Here is an 18,901-nt window from a genome sequence, read left to right as displayed (position 1 = left end):
AGCTGGGCTAATGGGGGGTGGAGACGGAGGCTCCACACCCCTTGCTCCTGATACAAACAGGGCCCTTGGATTCCACACACCCAGACTCAAGCCCTCGCCCCAGCATCACAAAAAACAAGACGTTTCTACGCCGTGCAGATGCCATGACACTCTTGAAAATACCAATGTAACTGATGCCTGCCTGAGTTTACAGAGAGCCTAAAACAGCAGCTCCACAAGGTGTGAACTGACCCTCACTCAGGGCCCCGGTTTGTGTGTGCGAGCGACATTTGGCATTTCCCACATCCCACAGAATTCAGCTTGCCAGCTGCCAGAGGGGCGCTCGCACTGCAGAGCCCGGCCTGCGTGCCGGTGACGGCCTTGCACGGAGACCCAACAAACGACCTGGTCCTGTATCTGCAGAGCACCCAGGGCCGGGGATGTGAGGAGTGGCCCGGTGGCAGGGCTGGGGGAGTCGGGGGCAAGCAGCAGCCCTCAGACACGGGCAGGGCCTTGGCCCCCTCCCCTTTCACGCTCAGAAAACAGAGGCTACATGAGACGATCTCAGAAAGAGACGTTTTTATAAAAGGCTATTTTTTTTCTCTCTTTATACCCATAAAATGATACAATTCTGCAAGTATAGAAATGTGTAATAAATTATACGGACTGCTCCTCGGGCCCGGCCCAACGCCCCCTTCCCCCCCCCAACAAACAGAAAGAACCAAAAATAGATCCTCTAGCACACGAGCGCCCAGCCAGCTCCCAACACAGTTCCTCTTTGGTATAAAAGTCAGACTCGGGGGCTGCTCCAGCCCTCGCCCCTTCCCAGAAGGGCTTAACACAACGACAGCAATGCCCGAGGATACTTCGACCTTCCAGAACCCAGCCCCCCGAGGGACTCTAGCACTTCACAGAGAGGAGGGAAACCGAGGCACAGAGCCCATCACAGCCGGGCATAGAACCCAGGAGTCCTGGTTCCCAGACCCCCCTCCCCGTTCTAAGCACGTGGGTAGAGCTCTGTAGTCACCCCCAGCAGCCAGGAGCTGTAACCCTTGGGGGTGCCCTGTGACACCTCCCCCCCACCCGAACCTGCCCCTGGCTTGCAAGGCCCCTCACCTTCAAAGGCAGAATGGGATGGGGGGCGTGAACACTGGGTCCTTCTCCCCCCCCCCATCGTATTTGGCACCCTGCACAGACAGATCAAGGGGAGGGAGGCGGGTGGATCAGGAGGCACCCCCTGCACAAGACTGGCCTGGGCCCATTGGGCCCCCTCCCCAGGGGGCCTTTTCACCCCTCTGCCTCCAGCTGGATCCCACCTCACTGGGGCTGGCCCCTGAGCTGATCCCCATCCTAGGGGCCCCGGGATCTTTCCCAGCCTGGCCACAGCCCAGGGTCTCCGACATCCTGCAGCCTCAAGCAACTCTACCTCCGAGGGGCCCCCCAAGCTCTCGGGACCCACAGCAGCTGGGGGCACTGACAGCAGTGAGCCGGGCATGGGCAGTGTGCGTGCCAGGGGGTGGTACCGGTGGGGAGAGGCTGTGCAAAGGACAGGAGGAATGCATCACAAGAAGCGTGCGGAGGTGAGCTACGAATACGTGTGCGAGAGAAGGGCCGTGTACCTGCCAGTGCTGCATGAGGGGGCGGCCAGCAGGCTGGGGGAGCATGGGCGGGAGGTGGATGGCTGGGGAGCCCCAAGGAAGGTGGCTCAGGAGACACCCCTCACCCCCGCCTATTCCCAGCACAGAGGGGAAGGGAAACAGGGCCCAGAACACCAGGCGATTGTGAAAGGCTCCCTGGTGCGGGGAATGAATCACAATCAGCCCGTCAACAACGCTGACCCCAGGACCCGGCCCCTCGCCTGAGTCTCTGGCACGCAGCAAAGAACTGGGGTGGGGGGGGGTGGTTCCCCTTTCGAATCCATCAGCTGGGCTGGTCCCAGGACCTGGGCAGAGGTCGCACGAGGCCAGAGCCAAGCTCTACCAGCTGGCGGGGGTGGGGGGAGAGAAGTGCCAGCCAAGGGTCCCATGGCTGCGCCCCCCCCCCCCGCAAGCTGGGAGACCCTCAGGGCTGCCCCTGCAACCAGGAACCCCCAGAGCCCAACTCAGGTCAGACATTGGGTGTTTCCGTGGCCTTCCCACCACGGTTTTGCTCTGGTCTGTAACAGCTCCCTAGGGCCCAGTTTGCTCCCCGGCTCCAGCGGCCACAGCCCTCCAGCCCAGGGGCGGGCACTGACTGGGCACAGCACCCAGGGGGTTGGGTCTCCGCCCAGCCATGTACGGTTTCATCATGTGTAGAAACCAGCCGGGGCAGAAGAGGGCCCAGCCTTGCGACAGCACCTGCCCTGCTCCAGAGAGGGCAGGGCCCATAACGCCTCCGTGCCAGGGCATCCCTCTCCCAGCCCAGGGTCCCCCCACCCCAGTCCATGCCCCCTCTGGGGCGCCCACGCAGCCCTGGGACTCACGCTGCCTGCGTGGGGAGAGCGTCTGTGCCCCTCTCTGCTCAGCCGGCTCCCCCCGAGAAGCAGCCAGTGCCGGCGGGGACAGAGAAGTCACTTTGTAAACGTGGGGGCTCCGTTTGCTGCTGCTTTTCTCAGTTGATAGATAGAAAAAAGACACATGTGGCGGCGGAGGGGGCGGGGGACACGCTGCCAGGCCCTCCCCTCCCCGTGTCTCCAGCATGTTACATTCGCGTGTGACTCAGGGTAGCTGGACACTCCGGGCGGGTGGATGTCCCGATACAAGACGCTGCCGGCGCTCTCTGCGCCCGGGCTCCGGACGAGGGTGCCGCGCCGGGGCCGCCGGGCCGTCCGGACGGGGGTTTTTTGGTTACACAGTTGGCTGTGGTCCAGACGACGCCTCCAAACCTCAGCACCTGGAGCGCCTCCCCGGGCGCCCCTACCCCTTGCCAGCCGGGGTCCGCGTGGGAACAGCCGGGGGCACTGCCGGGCCGTCCAGCCCCTGGCGGGGGTGAGAATCGGAGCCCCCCAGCCTCACCCCTTGAGCGGCTTGTCGGCCCCCCCGCTGGGGCTGCTGGCGGTGCTGTCTCCGCCCTTCTTCTTGCGCAGGGTCTCGATCCAGCTGGAGCTGGAGCGGGCGGCGAAGCTGGAGAGCGCCAGGGAGCTGAGCCGCATGTTCTTGCCCGACATGATGAGCTCGCCGAAGCCCTCCTGGTGGGAGAAGGCGTAGCCGGAGCGCCGCGAGCCGGCACGCCCCACCCGCCGCATGCAGCGGTGCTGTGCCCGCTGCTTCTTCCGCACCAGCTGGGTATAGCGCACCTGGGGGGGGGGCAGAGTGAGGAGCCCGGCCGAAGACCCCACAACCCGCCCTCCTGTGAGACTGCAGGGGAAAGGCCCAGCCAGGGTGACCGGTAGCCTGCCCGAGATGCCCCCCCGTCCTTCCCTCCCCAGGCAGCTCCAGAACAAGGCAGCTCCTGCAGAAGGATGCAGGAGCGTTGGGGACGTTCCAGTGAGGGGGCAGTAGCCTGGGGGGGCAGGTGGAGCTGGCCCCTGGCCCACCATGAGATCACGCGGGGCAGACAACACCCCCCCAACCCTGGCCGAGTGGAGATGGATCCGGCCCCCATGCTCCATGGCGAGGCCTTTCCCGGCGCTGGTCAGAGGGAGCACTGCGGGGCAGCCCACCTGCCCTCAGCCAAGCATGGGGCGCTGGGGGCGAGGGACGTCCGATCTCTGGGGAGGGGGCCCGCTCCACACTGGGGCGAGGGACAGCCGATCTCTGGGGAGGGGGCCCGCTCCGCAATGGGGGCGAGGGACGTCCGATCTCTGGGGAGGGGGCCCGCTCCACGCTGGGGCGAGGGACGGCCGATCTCTGGGGAGGGACGTCCGATCTCTGGGGAGGGGGCCCGCTCCGCGCTGGGGCGAGGGACGGCCGATCTCTGGGGAGGGGCCGGCTCCGCAATGGGGGCGAGGGACGGCCGATCTCTGGGGAGGGGGCCCGCTCCACGCTGGGGCGAGGGACGGCCGATCTCTGGGGAGGGACGTCCAATCTCTGGGGAGGGGGCCCGCTCCGCGCTGGGGCGAGGGACGGCCGATCTCTGGGGAGGGGCCGGCTCCGCAATGGGGGCGAGGGACGGCCGATCTCTGGGGAGGGGGCCCGCTCCACGCTGGGGCGAGGGACGGCCGATCTCTGGGGAGGGGCCGGCTCTGCAATGGGGGACGCGCGAGGGTCCCGGCTCGGCCGCACGCGCTCACCGTGTCCGACAGCTCGGGCTTCAGGTCTAGCTTGAGGAAGCGGAAGGCCACGACTGGCATGATGCAGACCACGGTGGTGAGGGTGATGGTGAGCCAGACCGTGGGCTGGGCCAGCGTGTTCTGGGCAATACCTGGGGGAGGGAGGGAGAGAGACCTGAGAGCCAGGCAGGGGGGAACGGCCTGCCCCATTTCCCCTCCTCCCGCGGCTGGAGTCAGCAGAGATAGGAGGCCGTCACCGGGGTCTCCCTCGGCCCCGGTGCTGGGGGAGCAGCAGAGCTCAGAGGGCACTGATCGGGGGGGAAGGGGCACCCCAGCAACCACTGCCCTCGCCTGCCTTGGGGAGCCCCCCAGTGGGGTCAGGAGTGAATTTCCCCCCAGGTCAGATTGGCAGGCACCTTGGGGGGGGTCCCCTTCCTCTGCAGCGTGGGGCGTGGTCACCGGGGTACGTCTCATGCAGTCGGCCCCTGGCGTCGTGGGGACCTCGGGGACACCTCAGTCCCGCCTGCCCTCTGCCTGCGGCCCCCAGCCCCCCGGGCGAATGCAGCTGCTTGGACTCACCCACGAAGCGGAACTGGTTGGGGAACATCTGGAAGAGGCCGTCGCTGTGCATGGCGAAGAGGATGGCGAAGTACACAGCCAGGCTGCCCCAGATGAAGAAGTGGTTGATGGCCGTCCAGAACCCTGTGTCCAACCCAATCTGGGGGAAGAGGGGAGAGCTCAGGGGGCAGCGCAGACTGGCTGCCGAGCCAGGCAGGGAGAGCCGATGGGCAGCCCCGGGGCAGTGCCCTCGGTCCCCCAGTGTCGCACAGGCCCACCACCCTTCACCGCGCACTCCGCCCAGCACCGGGATGCAGCCACCTCTGGGGTGGGGCACAGCAGCTGTTCAACAGCTTAGATCCAGGCTCCTCCGCTTCCCGGGCTAACGAGAGAAACGTCGGGCTGGAAGGGACCCGAGAGGCCACGGAGGCCGGAGGCAGAGCCGAATGCCGGCACCGCACGAGCCGGGGCTAGACGGGGGCAGCCCACCTGCACGCTGACCACGATCACCAGGGAGGTTGCCACGGTGACAGCGAAGGACTGGTAGTCGGCCAGCTGGGCACCGTCGTCGCGGGTGGCGTCGGCGAAGACGCCGTAGGGGATGAAGAACATGAGGACGGAGGTGTAGATGCCCTGGGCGATGCAGATGAAGAACTCCCGCTTGTTGAAGAGTAGGTTGAGCTGGCCCGGCTCGTAGAGCTTGGGGTACTCCATGCTGCGCTGCTCCGTCACGTCCTGGGGGGCATGGCAGGGGTGAGCCTGGGGACCCCCCGCCCAGGAGCAGCCCTCTGCAGGGAGACTGAGGGCTGGACAGGCCCTGGACCGAGCCCACCTCTTGCCCCTGAGGAGGGGTCCCAGCAGGGCAGACGAGTCCCATGGGGGGAGGGAAACTCGCCCTGACCCCACCCGGCTGGGTTAGGGCCCACAGTGCCCAGGGTCCCAGAGATGGGGGAGCCCAGAGCCCGCCTCGGGCTGCTGCGACCCTTCCAAGCGGCACCCCCAGAATTCCCTGTGTCCCCACCCGCGGCCCCTCTGCAGGGTGGGGGCTCCCTGCTACCATCGCAGGCCACGAGGCTCCATGAGCACAGGAGACAGGCTGGGCCCCCCCAGCCAGCCACCCCCCGCCTCACCCCAGCAGGAGCAGATCTCCACCCTGCCCCAGCCCCCCTGATCGGGGGAGACGTACCTGGTCGAACACCCCCATGGCGAGCACGGGCAGCGAGGTGTAGACGATGTTGTACAGGGTGATGAAGTACTGGTCATAGACCGTCTGCCGAGAGAGGGGGGGGGTCAGGCCGGGGGGGTCAGGGAAAACACCCCTGCCCCACTGCACGCAGGAACGGACGAACAATTCGCTTTCCTGCCTTGGAGAGACACGCGCTCCCCCCAGTCAGACACCCCCCAGCTCTGTGCTCCCCCCAGCCAGACATGCTTTCCCCCGGCTCTGTGCTCCCCCCAGCCAGACACCCCCCGGCTCTGTGCTCCCCCCAGCCAGACATGCTTTCCCCCAGCTCTGTGCTCCCCCCAGCCAGACACCCCCCGGCTCTGTGCTCCCCCCACGCAGACACCCCCCCAGCTCTGTGCTCCCCCCAGCCAGATACCCCTCAGCTCTGTGCTCCCCCCAGCCAGACATGCTTTCCCCCAGCTCTGTGCTCCCCCCAGCCAGACACCCCCCGGCTCTGTGCTCCCCCCACGCAGACACCCCCCAGCTCTGTGCTCCCCCCAGCCAGACATGCTTTCCCCCGGCTCTGTGCTCCCCCCTGGCCATCCCCAAGTGCCGAAAGACCCAACGACCAGCCGGGTTCTCTCTGCCCCCCCCAATGAACCAGCCCCGGGCAGGGTGGCCAGAAGGGAGCTCACCTGGGGCCTGCCAGTCCAAAAGCACCAGCCTGCCCTGCCTGGGCATCCTCCAAGCTCTTCCAGCAAGGCCGGGAGGATTTAGCCATCGCAGGCTGGCGCTGGGCTGCCCCCGGGACCCCAGCACTACACTCTGGGCCCCAGTTGCGTTGCAGCGGCTGGAGCTTTCGCCCGGGTTCAGTGCCAGCTGCTGACCCACGACAGGCTGGGCACTCGAGGCCCCAGCACAGCCCCCTCCCCCATCACCCTGCAGGGCAGGGCCTGTCCCTCCCCGTGGCCACGCAGCACCCAGCACAGCGGGGCCCTGATCGGCCCCACGGCCTCGGGTACCCCTGCCCAGGGCCCAGCAGCCTGGCACCGCACCTGGGCTGAGAAGCCGCAGAAGAAGCCGAACCAGAAGTGGACCATGGTGAAGGCGAAGTTCTTGTAGAAGAAGTAGCAGAGGAATTTGCACATGCGCAGGTAGGACCAGCGGCCGTGCACCAGCAGGAGGCGCTGCAGGAACTTGAACTGGGAGAAGGAATAGTCGGAAGCCAGCACGGCCTGGATGCCCTCCTGCCCGCTGATGCCCACGCCGATGTGGGCAGCTGTGGGGGGAAGAGACGTGTGGGTCAGCAGGGAACTCAGAGCAGCCCCACACAACGCCCTGCAGTGGGAGAATGCTGCTGCCCTGCCCTGCCCTCCCCACCCCGCCCGGCCCTGACCCCGGCCCCACAGGCAGAGCCCCTCCCCACCCCAACCATCCCCTCCCCTCCCCCTAGCCCCAGCCCCACAGGCAGAGCCCCTCCCCACCCAGCCCCACCCAGCCCAGCCCCAGCCCCACAGGCAGAGCCCCTCCCCACCCCAACCATCCCCTCCCCTCCCCCTAGCCCCAGCCCCACAGGCAGAGCCCCTCCCCACCCAGCCCCACCCAGCCCAGCCCCAGCCCCACAGGCAGAGCCCCTCCCCACCCCAACCATCCCCTCCCCTCCCCCTAGCCCCGGCCCCACAGGCAGAGCCCCTCCCCACCCAGCCCCACCCAGCCCAGCCCCAGCCCCACAGGCAGAGCCCCTCCCCACCCCAACCATCCCCTTCCCTCCCCTCCCCCTAGCCCCGGCCCCACAGGCAGAGCCCCTCCCCACCCCAACCATCCCCTTCCCTCCCCTCCCCCTAGCCCTGGCCCCGGCCCCATAGGCAGAGCCCCTTCCCTCCCCTCCCCCTCCCTCTAGCCCCGGCCCCACAGGCAGAGCCTATCCCCTCCCCTCCCCACGCAGCCCAGCCCCAACCCCGCAGGCGGAGCCCCCCACGCTCACTCTTGATCATGCTGACGTCGTTGGCGCCATCCCCGATGGCCAGCGTCACGGCCTTCTTGTACTTCTTCACCAGCTCCACCACCTGGGCCTTCTGCAGCGGGGTGACGCGGCAGCAGATCACGGCCTTGCAAGCGCAGGCCGTCTCCAGGAACTCCAGCTCCATGTCGGCCTCCAGCGCGTGGGCCTGTGGGGAGGGGCGCGGATGGGTGAGCGGCAGGGAAGTGCCCCAGAGACCCGCTCCGCTCACAGGGGAGGGGGCTCACCTGAGCCCAGCAGGGACACCCAGTGTTGGGGGCAATCAGGGACAGCAAGGAAGCAATGGCAGGGAGTTACCAGTCGGGAGGGGGGCACCGGCAGAGTTGGGGGTAGGGTAGGGGGGAGCCGGGGCTGCGGGTCAAGACTGAGGGGCACCAAAAGGGGAGAGGGAAGTTTGCCCTCAGTAACACTGCTCCCCTCCCTGCCCGGCATCGCCGCGCCCCTTACCAGGCTATGCCCGTTGATGACCAGGGCGTACTCGCCCGCGATGGCCTCCAGCACGGAGGTGAGCCGGGACGCCGACGAGGAAGAGGCGAGTTTCTCCTGGCAGGAGAAGCCGTTGCCCATGGAACGCGACGAGTCCGTCATCTTCTCCCGGGCTTTCCTGGGGGAGAGGAGACGGCTCAGCCGGGCTCCCGTCAGCAGTGCAGGAACCGGGATGGGGCGTCCTCCCTGCTCCCCCCAGCATCCCCTGTCCCAGGCCCCCCCGAGCCCCCGCCCAGCCCTCACCTGAGCTCCTCCCGCACCTCCAGCACCGTGTGGCCCGTCACGATGAACACCTCCGTCATGTCGTCCGTCAGCATCTTGCAGGAGTAGCCGATGTTCACGGCCGTCTCTGGGGAGGGGAGACGCGGGCTGAGCTAGGGAGCTTGTGCCCGAGCGCCGCCCCTCAGGCCCCCTGGGGAGCCCCCCACAAACCAGAGGGGATCAACTCCCCCAGCCCACTCCCCCTCTGCCTCACCCCAGACTGGATAACCCCTCCCCCCGTGACCCTGGGGGCACCCGGGCTTGGATTCCCGGCACCGCTGGCCATCAGATGCCTATGGGGGGTCCTGCCCCCCAGGCCAGAAGGGCTGGGTGCTCCGGCAGCGGAGACACCGGCAATGCCAGCCCAGAACGGCTCCCCTCCACCCAGCCCCCGGCGCAGAGCCAGCCTCACCTTGCTTGTCCCCGGTCAGCACCCAGATCTTGATGTTGGCCAGCGTTAGGATGGCAATGGTTTCGGGGACGCCCTGCTGCAGTTTGTCCTCAATGGCGGTGGCCCCCAGCAACTGGGCAGAGAGAGGAGACACAACAGTGATTCTGGGGCACCGCCTCGCGCCATGGGCCCGGCCTGCCCCTCGGGCGGCGCTCCCAGCCCACCTACCGTCATGTCCCGCTCCACCTCCTCGTAGAGCCGGGCCAGCCGGTCCTCACGGCCCTCGGAGGGCGTGCTCGCTCGCAGCAGCTGCTCGGCCCACTCCTCGTAGTACCCATCCTCCAGGTCCTTGTAGGCCAGCACCAGCGTCCGCAGCCCCTCGCCGGCGTACTCCTGCAGTGGGTGCGTCAGCCAGACGGGGGCCCAGATCAGTCCCAGCGCGGTGAGGATGGGGGCCCCCCAGCCAGCCCTGCGGGGGGCAGAGTCTGGCAGGGACGCGCCCCACAGTAGCACCCAGGACCCCGGGTTGATTTGAGGCTGCCCGGTGATCCACCCAGCCCCCAAAGGATCAGGGTCCCCGGCCCCCCGAGGGCCCGCTGCGGCCAGCGCCCGGGACCCCCACTCACATTCAGATGGTCGGTGGTTACACTCAGCAGCTCGTGGTGGGCCGGGTGCAGCCGCTCCAGGAGGATGGTGTCGGCCCCTTTGCAGTACAGGCGGATCCGGCCCTCGGGGCTGCGCACTGGAGGGAAGGAAGGAACTGCTGGGACATGCAGGGACCAGAGCGGCCAGAGACCCCCGAGCCCAGCACTGCCTGGGCCCAGCCAGGTCAATGTGCTCTCCCTGTCAGGGTCAGGCCCTCGGAGGTGAGGGAGGGCAGAGGGGAGCGTCTCTCGGGGGGGCAGAGCCCCCCGTGTTCTCCAGCCCCACCCTGCTCACTGCATGGGGCCCGGCACGCTCGGCGGCTGGACCCCCAACCCACGGGGCAGCAGGAGCCTCTCCACAACCCCCGGCTCCCAGTCCCTGCGGCCGAGCCTCCTGCGCCCCCAGGCAGACACTGCCAGTCCCCACAGGACCCTGCCCCGCCGCCCTCTGCCCCACTGGTCACAGGATCCCCCCCAAGTCTGCCCCATTCCCCACCCCTCTGTGCCCAGCCGCCCGGCCCAGCTCACCGATGACGGACATGCGCTTGCGGACGTTGTTGAAGTCCAGGATGGCGAGTAGCTGGTAGGTGACGGCCCGGCCCAGCTCCTGCACCGTGATGGTCTTGGGCGTGCGCGAGCGGAAGACGAAGCTGAAGTTCCTGGCGGCCGTGACCAGCGCCCCCTCGTCCGGGGACTGCGCCTTGTAGTACAGCTCCCCTGGGGGGCACGGCGGGGGGGGTGTCAGCGCTGGGCCTCCACCACCAACGCCCCCCATGGGAGACGGGCTGAGCTCCCCTGCACCCCCAGGGGACAGCCCGAGGCCCCCCCCCCCCCCAAGAGGCCCCCGGGAGGCCACCCACCTTCCTTCCTCTCCTCGGACATGACGGTGTGGCAGAGCGAGAGCAGGCGGAAGAACTCGTGCACGTGGGAGTTGCCGAGCTGTACGGCCTGCAGCAGGCTGGCGTCCCAGAACCGGAACCGTGGGTCGGCCAGCGGGTTGAAGGAGAAGTCGACCGGCTCCGTCCTCTAGGGAGGGGGAGAGAGTTACCCCCCCCGTCCGGCCCCTGCCATGGCCAGGGGCACCCCAGAGCCTGCCCTCCACCCAACATGGAGAGGCCTGGAGGGCAGGGCTCCCCCTTGAAATGCAGAGACCACCCCCTGCACCCCAAGCCCCCTACGGAGCCCATCTCCCTGGGACTCCCCACTCCATCTCCGTCACCTCCCCCCCGGGATGGGGTAGCTCGTACCTCCCCCAGCTCCGCCTTGTGCCCGAGCACGTCCAGCACGTCACCTGCAAACGCAGAGGGCAAAAGGTTAACATGGAGACACCAGCCAGCACAGCACCGTGGGGGGCGGGGGGGCATGCTGGGAACCCCACCCCACAGGAGCCGCGCTCTCCCCAGGACAGAGCCGCCCAATGGAACAAACAGCTGCCCCCGTCCCACCCCCCACAGACCGAGAACAGATGGACATGGGGGGGGGGGGGGGTAGCTCCTTTGGCAGCAGCCCCCCGGGGTGCAGCAGCCAGAGCGGCTGGTCCCCCCCAGAGCTGCTGCCTGGCATCCGCACGTCGAAGCTAGGACGGCCCTCGCAGGGAGCTGGGGTGCACCCGCAGTACGTGCCCCAGGGAGCAGAGGGGCCTGACCTGGGGATGGGGAGCGCCCCCACCAGGGCCGGGGGAAGACATCCTCTCCCCTCCCACTGCCCAGCCCCCCGGCCCGGCTCACCGTAGCTGCGCCCGTTGATGGAGCACTTGCTGAAGACCATGATGTTCTGGGTGAGGGTGCCGGTCTTGTCGGAGAAGATGTACTCCACCTGGCCCAGCTCCTCGTTGAGCGTGGTGGTGCGGGCCTCGGCCGGCGTCTGCCGCTGCGCGCAGTACATCTTCTTGTCCCAGTTGATGAAGTAGCTGTGGCCGAGGCGGATCACTTCCACGCTGCACACGGGGAGGGAGGGGACACAAGGCTCGGCACGGCTGGGCGGGCAGCACCCCCCGGGGGAGCAACTCGCTGCTACCAGCCGTGAACCCCACAGCACCCCCGGCGCGTCCATCAGCTAAGCCATTTCACAGGGTCGGCACTTACCCTACGTCACCCGGAGCTGGGGCAGAGCCGGGGAGAGAACCCAGGAGTCCTGGTTCCTGGCTCCCAGTGCTCTAACCCACCAGGTCCCCCTCCCCTCTGGGGGGAAGAGAACTCAGGAGAGTCCTGGCTCCCACACTCTAACCCACTAGCCCCCACTCCCTTCCCAGAGCCGGGGAGAGAACCCAGGAGTCCTGGCTCCCGGTCTGCACTGCTCTAACCCACCAGGTCCCCCTCCCCTCTGGGGGGAAGAGAACTCAGGAGTCCTGGCTCCCACACTCTAACCCACTAGCCCCCACTCCCTTCCCAGAGCCGGGGAGAGAACCCAGGAGTCCTGGCTCCCGGTCTGCACTGCTCTAACCCAACAGGCCCCACTCCCCTCTGGAGGGATAGAACCCAGGAGTCCTGGCTCCCGGCCCCACTCTAATCACTAGACCCCACTCCCCTCCCAGAGCTGGGGAGAGACCCCAGGAGGAGAGAGCTCCCCGGCCCAGTGCCCACTTTCTGGACCACACTACCGCCTCCTACATTGGTTTCCGGGCCCCCCCACGCTCATACTGACCAACACAGGCGAGCGCAGCCCCTTGGCCGTGGTCTCTGGCCGGCCAGCAGGAGAAGCGCCGCAAGCCGAGAGGCTCAGAGGAAGGGGGGGTGTGACGAACTGGGCCTGTTCTCACTGTGGTCTGTGAATGCTGACAGGGGAGTGTGACTAGGATGGTCTGCATCGGGGGATGGGAGCCGGCCCAAGGGAACATACCTGAGCTTGTAACATGAGAACCCAGGAGGGGGTTGGAGGTCAGATGACTCCGGGGCCCGGGAAACTGAACAAAGGCTGTGGGAGGGGTCGCTGAAGGCAGAGTGCTGGAAGCAGGCTGGAAGGAGGCTGGAGAGATGGCTGGGAGGCAGAGATGGCTCTGACCCCCCAAGGGGGGTGGGCTGGCATGCCCTGGGACCCCAAGCTGGACCTAACTGAGGGGGGCCCTGTTGTCTGTGCCTGCAAGACCTGTCTTGGACTGTATTCCTGTCATCCAAATAAACCTTCTGCTTTACTGGCTGGCTGAGAGTCATGGTGAATCGCAGGAAGCCGGGGGTGCAGGGCCCTGAGTCCCCCAATACTCCGTGACAACTGGTGGCAGCGGTGGGATCTACTGCACCCCGTGGACGGCGCTTCCTGCAGTAAGTGACTGGGGAGCAGTAAAACGAAGGGGGATTGACGGGGACCAGGCCTGCTGAAGAGTGGGAGAGAGACGGTTATTACCCCTGGGAGTGTGTGACCAGCGAGAAGGACTTTTGCAGTAACAGGGTCCCCCGGGGGGATCGCAGCGAGTGGTCCCAGGGGCGGAGGAGTCTGCAGCTCGACCCTGGCAGAGAGGTGGTGACCTCGAGAAGGGCTGGCACACTAGGGGTCCCCCTGGGAACTGTGGGGAGCTGTGAGCACACAGGCCGGTGAGTGGCCAGCAGGAAGATGTATGCCAAGCGGCTTAAGAGCGACCTGGTGGAGCTGTGCAAGCAGAGGCGGCTGCGCATTGGGAGGCTCACCAAAGAACAGCTCATTGCCCAGCTAGAGGCGGAAGATCGCGCGAATGAACCGATCCCTGTGTCTCAGGGAAGCAGCCTGGCAAATGCAGCGCAGGCACCAGTGTCTGTCCCAGCTGGGAGTGGTCAGCTGGCTGCTGAGGGCTTCCCGAGACCCCTCCTTCCTATGCCTAGGGGAAGGGTGGGGAGGAGCCCAGCAAATACCGAAGGCGCCGTGGCCCCCCCGGCCAGCAGGGGACCCTCCCGGCGAAGCTCGCCGGCCAGCAGAGGATCCTCCCGGCGACGTTCGGCATCCGGGGAGCGGAATTGGCTGGAATGGGAGAAAGAGCTAAAACTGAGAGAGCTGGAGGATCGTGAACAACAGAGACAGCATGAAGAGAGACAGCGTCAGCATGAACGGGAGGAGAAAGAGAGACAGAGACAGGAGAATGAGAGACAGCATCAGCGTGAACTGGAACTGGTGAGATTGAAGGGCAGTGAACCCCCGGCTGCGGTGAGTGATGGGGGACCCAGGACTGCACGGAGCTTTGATAAGTGCATCATGGCCCCATACAAGGAGGGGGAGGACATGGATGACTTCCTGGAGGCCTTTGAGACGGCCTGCGAGCTGCACCGGGTTGATCCCGCGGACAGACTCCGGGTCCTTACCCCCTTACTGGACCCCAAATCCGTGGCATTGTACCGCCAACTGGGAGAGGCAGAGAAAGGGGACTACGAACTATTCAAAAAGGCCCTGCTACGTGAGTTTGGGCTGACTCCTGAGATGTACCGGGGAAGGTTCCGGAGTCAAGATAAAACCCCTGAGATCTCATATCTGCAACTAGCCGTCCGCATGGAAAGATACGCCAGCAAGTGGGCTGGTGGAGCCCAGACGAAGGAGGACCTGATTAAACTGCTGGTACTGGAGCAACTGTATGAGCGGTGCCCATCCGACCTGAGGCTGTTGTTGGTGGACAGAAAGCCAGAGAACCCGCGACACGCCGGGCAGCTGGCTGATGAGTTTGTAAAGAGCCGGTCAGGGGGTGGCAGGGAGGAGCCCCAAAGGAACAGGCCCGCCGTGATGCAGAGAGAGAGTCACCCTGGGACCTCCCAAAGAGGGAATATGGGGAATCCCCTCCCACGGGGAATGCCCAGCGTCAGGGACAACCGACCGGCTCGAGGGGACCCACAGGACATGAGCTGCTATTACTGCGGCCGAAGAGGCCACGTTCGGGCCCAGTGCCCCAAGCTCAAGGACAGACTGAGCAGACCGAACCCGCATAGGGTTAACTTGGTAGAGGCCCAGACGGACGAGGGGCAGGCTTCTCACGAAAGAGGGGCTGGCAGCTTATCAACTGCTCAAGAGAGAGAAGGGCCCCAGGCCAGCTCCTCTAGGGGGCTGGATGCCCCAGACTCAGGGTTTTTGGTTTATACGGTGGGCGCGGGGCTGTCCCTCCGGAGAGAGTACCTTGTTCCCCTGGAGGTGGATGGGAGGAAGGTCAATGGATACTGGGATACGGGCGCAGAGGTGACGCTGGCCCGGCCCGAGGTGGTGGCCCCAGATCAGGTGGTACCCAACTCCTACCTGACCCTGACGGGGGTGGGCGGAACACCAGTCAAAGTGCCCGTGGCAAGGGTACACCTGAAGTGGGGGGCCAAGGAGGGCCCCAAGGATGTGGGGGTACACCCGTATTTGCCCACTGAGGTATTGATGGGGGGGGACCTGGAGAACTGGCCAAGCAACCCCCAAAAGGCACTGGTTGTGACCCGCAGTCAGAGCCGGCGAGGGGCCCTGCGCCCTGGCCTTGGGGGGGGTGCCTTGCCTGAGGCGCAGGACCCTAACCTGGTGGGGAGGGAACGCCCAGGGACGCGGCTCAGGGAGGCTGCAGCTTCGGACCCAGCGGGCGATAAAGAGCAGGTGGCCATCCCTGTCCCAGCTGCTGAGTTCCAGGCCGAGTTACAGAGAGACCCCTCCTTGCGGAAGATAAGGGACCTGGCCGACCTCAATGCGGTACAGACCATGGAACGAGGTGGCCGGAAAAGGTTCCTGTGGGAGAAGGGGTTCCTGTACCGAGAATGGGCTCCCCCAGGGAAAATGGAGTCAGGGGGGATCAGGAGGCAGCTGGTGGTACCCCAGAAGTATCGCCGCCAGCTGCTGTGCCGGGCCCATGACATTCCCCTCTCAGGGCACCAGGGAACCTGGCGTACCCAGCAGAGGCTGCTACGGAGCTTTTACTGGCCTGGGGTCTTTGTTACTGTCCGACAGTACTGCCGATCCTGTGACCCCTGTCAGAGGGGGAGGAAGGCCTGGGACAAGGGGAAAACAGCTTTAGGACCCTTGCCCAGCATAGAGGATCCTTTCCAGAGGGTGGCCAAGGTAAAAAGGGCGGCTCTGAACCAAGAGAGCCCAAAGCACAGACCTCCAGACTGGAGTGCTGGGAGAAGACCACAGCCCAGTTGGAACCCCAGAGGTATGGGGGTGGGAAAAGGGCACAGGCCGCATAAACCTTCCCATCTGCGAACTGCGAGTGCCATCAAGCACCCCCGACCTAAGGGGGCGCGTGGAACGGAAAGGGCCTGGTGTAACTCCCACCAAGGAACTGGAGGGATGCGGGGGCATCCATGGGAACGGGGGTAGGTTCGAACTTCCCCAGGTCACTGGCTAAAGTGACCCTGCTCAGTTCGGTCTCGAAGGGGGGAGAGATGTGACGAACTGGGCCTGTTCTCACTGTGGTCTGTGAATGCTGACAGGGGAGTGTGACTAGGATGGTCTGCATCGGGGGATGGGAGCCGGCCCAAGGGAACATACCTGAGCTTGTAACATGAGAACCCAGGAGGGGGTTGGAGGTCAGATGACTCCGGGGCCCGGGAAACTGAACAAAGGCTGTGGGAGGGGTCGCTGAAGGCAGAGTGCTGGAAGCAGGCTGGAAGGAGGCTGGAGAGATGGCTGGGAGGCAGAGATGGCTCTGACCCCCCAAGGGGGGTGGGCTGGCATGCCCTGGGACCCCAAGCTGGACCTAACTGAGGGGGGCCCTGTTGTCTGTGCCTGCAAGACCTGTCTTGGACTGTATTCCTGTCATCCAAATAAACCTTCTGCTTTACTGGCTGGCTGAGAGTCATGGTGAATCGCAGGAAGCCGGGGGTGCAGGGCCCTGAGTCCCCCAATACTCCGTGACAGGGGGTTCGAGTGGGAGTGAGGCGCCGCAGCAGTTGACCCCCCAGGAATCCTGCGCCAGGCCCGGTGCTAGAGCCACGGACTAGAGGTGCCCTCATCCCCCCGGAAAGTCCCCCTGGCTCCCCCCAGCAGGAAATGGAGGGGCTAGGCTCGGGGGCGGGGCGGGCGTGACCGGTTCTTACCTCGGGGCTAAGGGGACAGAACCATGCTGGGGAATGAAAAGAGAGAGAAATTAAAAGAGAGAGAGAAGGGGTGGCAGGGGCAGGGCGAGATGGGCACCGGCAGCTGGGTCAGACAGAGCCGCACGGAGCCAGGCCCGGAGGGACCAGCAGGATGGGACGGGCGGCTCTGTGCCCCGGAGACGCCGACTTGTTCCTCCACCAGAGAGCAGCAGCACCGTCCTTCCCCGGTACCCCCACACAGCCCGGTACCCCCTCCCCGGCACCCCCAGCCCAGTACCCCCCTCCCCACAGCCAGATACCCCCTCACACACAGCCCAGCACTGTTCTACCCCCTCCCCACAGCCCGGTACCCCCTCCCAGGCACCCCCAAACACAGCCCCCTCCCCACAGCCTGGTACCCCCTCCCAGGCACCCCCAAACACAGCCCCCTCCCCCCTCCCCGGCACCCCCAGCCCGGTACCCCCAAACACAGCCCGGTACCCCCAAACACAGCCCGGTACCCCCTCCCCAGCACCCCCCCCTCACACAGCCCAGTACCCCCTCACACACAGCCCAGCACTGTTCTTCCCCAGCACCCCCCCACAGCCCGGTACCCCCTCCCTGGCACCCCCCTGTGACGGAGCAGGGAGCAGGGCAGATTTGACCTGGGAATGTTGCAGGGGGGTTGGAGTGGGGATGTGGGACTTCCCTTGAAGGAAGCTACCTGAGCTGTAACCTGAGCCAGGAACGGGGGTGGGGAGAATTAACACCTTCTGCCCGGGAGACTGAACAAAGGAGAGGAGCAGCGGGAGGAGTTTGGAGTTTAGTTTTCGGTTGGGGCTGGGTGGTGCAACGCAGGGAACCCCAAGCTGGGGTCTAAGCTCCCTGAACCTCCCAGAGGGACCTAATTGAGGGGGTCTGGTCGTACCTACACGCTCTGCTTGAGACTGTGTTCCTGTCCTTAAATAAACCTTCTGCTTTACTGGTTGGCTGAGAGTCGCAGTGAATCTCGGGAAGAGGGGTGCAGGGCCCTAACTCCCCCACAATCCGCAACAACTGGTGGCAGCGGCGGGATCTACTGCACCCCGTGGACGGCGCTTCCTGCAGTAAGTGACTGGGGAGCAGTAAAACGAAGGGGGATTGACGGGGACCAGGCGTGCTGAAGAGTGAGAGAGAGACGGTTATTACCCCTGGGAGTGTGTGACCAGCGAGAAGGACTTTTGCAGTAACAGGGTCCCCCGGGGGGATCGCAGCGAGTGGTCCCAGGGGCGGAGGAGTCTGCAGCTCGACCCTGGCAGAGAGGTGGTGACCTCGAGAAGGGCTGGCACACTAGGGGGCCCCCTGGGAACTGTGGGGAGCTGTGAGCACACAGGCCGGTGAGTGGCCAGCAGGAAGATGTATGCCAAGCGGCTTAAGAGCGACCTGGTGGAGCTGTGCAAGCAGAGGCGGCTGCGCATTGGGAGGCTCACCAAAGAACAGCTCATTGCCCAGCTGGAGGCGGAAGATCGCGCGAATGAACTGATCCCTGTGTCTCAGGGAAGCAGCCTGGCAAATGCAGCGCAGGCACCAGTGTCTGTCCCAGCTGGGAGTGGTCAGCCGGCTGCTGAGGGCTTCCCGAGACCCCTCCTTCCTATGCCTAGGGGAAGGGTGGGGAGGAGCCCAGCAAATACCGAAGGCGCCGTGACCCCCCCGGCCAGCAGGGGGTCCCCCCGGCGAAGCCCGCCGGCCAGCAGAGGATCCTCCCGGCAACGTTCGGCATCCGGGGAGCGGAATTGGCTGGAATGGGAGAAAGAGCTAAAACTGAGAGAGCTGGAGGATCGTGAACAACAGAGACAGCATGAAGAGAGACAGAGACAGCATGAACGGGAGGAGAATGAGAGACAGCATCAGCGTGAACGGGAGGAGAAAGAGAGACAGCATCAGCGTGAACGGGAGGAGAAAGAGAGACAGAGACAGGAGAATGAGAGACAGCGTCAGCATGACCTGGAACTGGCGAGATTGAAGGGCAGCGAACCCCCGGCTGCGGTGAGTGAGGGGGGACCCAGGACTGCACGGAGCTTTGATAAGTGCATCATGGCCCCATACAAGGAGGGGGAGGACATGGATGACTTCCTGGAGGCCTTTGAGACGGCCTGCGAGCTGCACCGGGTGGATCCCGCGGACAGACTCCGGGTCCTTACCCCCTTACTGGACCCCAAATCCGTGGCATTGTACCGCCAACTGGGAGAGGCAGGGAAAGGGGACTACGAACTATTCAAAAAGGCCCTGCTACGAGA

The 18,901-nt window shown here is 65.8% G+C and overlaps 1 protein-coding gene across 2 annotated transcripts in view; it reads right to left on the bottom strand.

The window, feature by feature from the left end:
* Positions 1–543: 543 nt before the first annotated feature.
* ATP8B2 (ATPase phospholipid transporting 8B2) overlaps positions 544–18,901 on the bottom strand; it is a 36,394-nt gene continuing 18,036 nt past the window's right edge. For both annotated transcript variants that reach the window (XM_065574362.1, XM_065574363.1), the window contains 16 exons: positions 11,421–11,629; positions 10,941–10,984; positions 10,554–10,719; positions 10,222–10,410; positions 9,676–9,791; positions 9,278–9,442; positions 9,071–9,182; positions 8,641–8,746; positions 8,359–8,515; positions 7,876–8,059; positions 6,947–7,170; positions 5,913–5,996; positions 5,216–5,461; positions 4,748–4,886; positions 4,190–4,320; positions 544–3,253 (listed from right to left, as the gene is read on the bottom strand). In XM_065574362.1, coding sequence (XP_065430434.1) covers positions 2,969–3,253; positions 4,190–4,320; positions 4,748–4,886; positions 5,216–5,461; positions 5,913–5,996; positions 6,947–7,170; positions 7,876–8,059; positions 8,359–8,515; positions 8,641–8,746; positions 9,071–9,182; positions 9,278–9,442; positions 9,676–9,791; positions 10,222–10,410; positions 10,554–10,719; positions 10,941–10,984; positions 11,421–11,629 — 2,557 coding nt within the window. In that variant the 3' untranslated portion in view covers positions 544–2,968. The remainder of the gene's footprint in view (positions 3,254–4,189; positions 4,321–4,747; positions 4,887–5,215; positions 5,462–5,912; positions 5,997–6,946; positions 7,171–7,875; positions 8,060–8,358; positions 8,516–8,640; positions 8,747–9,070; positions 9,183–9,277; positions 9,443–9,675; positions 9,792–10,221; positions 10,411–10,553; positions 10,720–10,940; positions 10,985–11,420; positions 11,630–18,901) is intronic.

This window comes from Chrysemys picta, chromosome 20 (assembly GCF_011386835.1).
Source record: "Chrysemys picta bellii isolate R12L10 chromosome 20, ASM1138683v2, whole genome shotgun sequence".
In the NCBI taxonomy this organism is placed as follows: Eukaryota; Metazoa; Chordata; order Testudines; family Emydidae; genus Chrysemys; species Chrysemys picta.
This window is presented reverse-complemented; position numbering and strand designations above follow the sequence as displayed.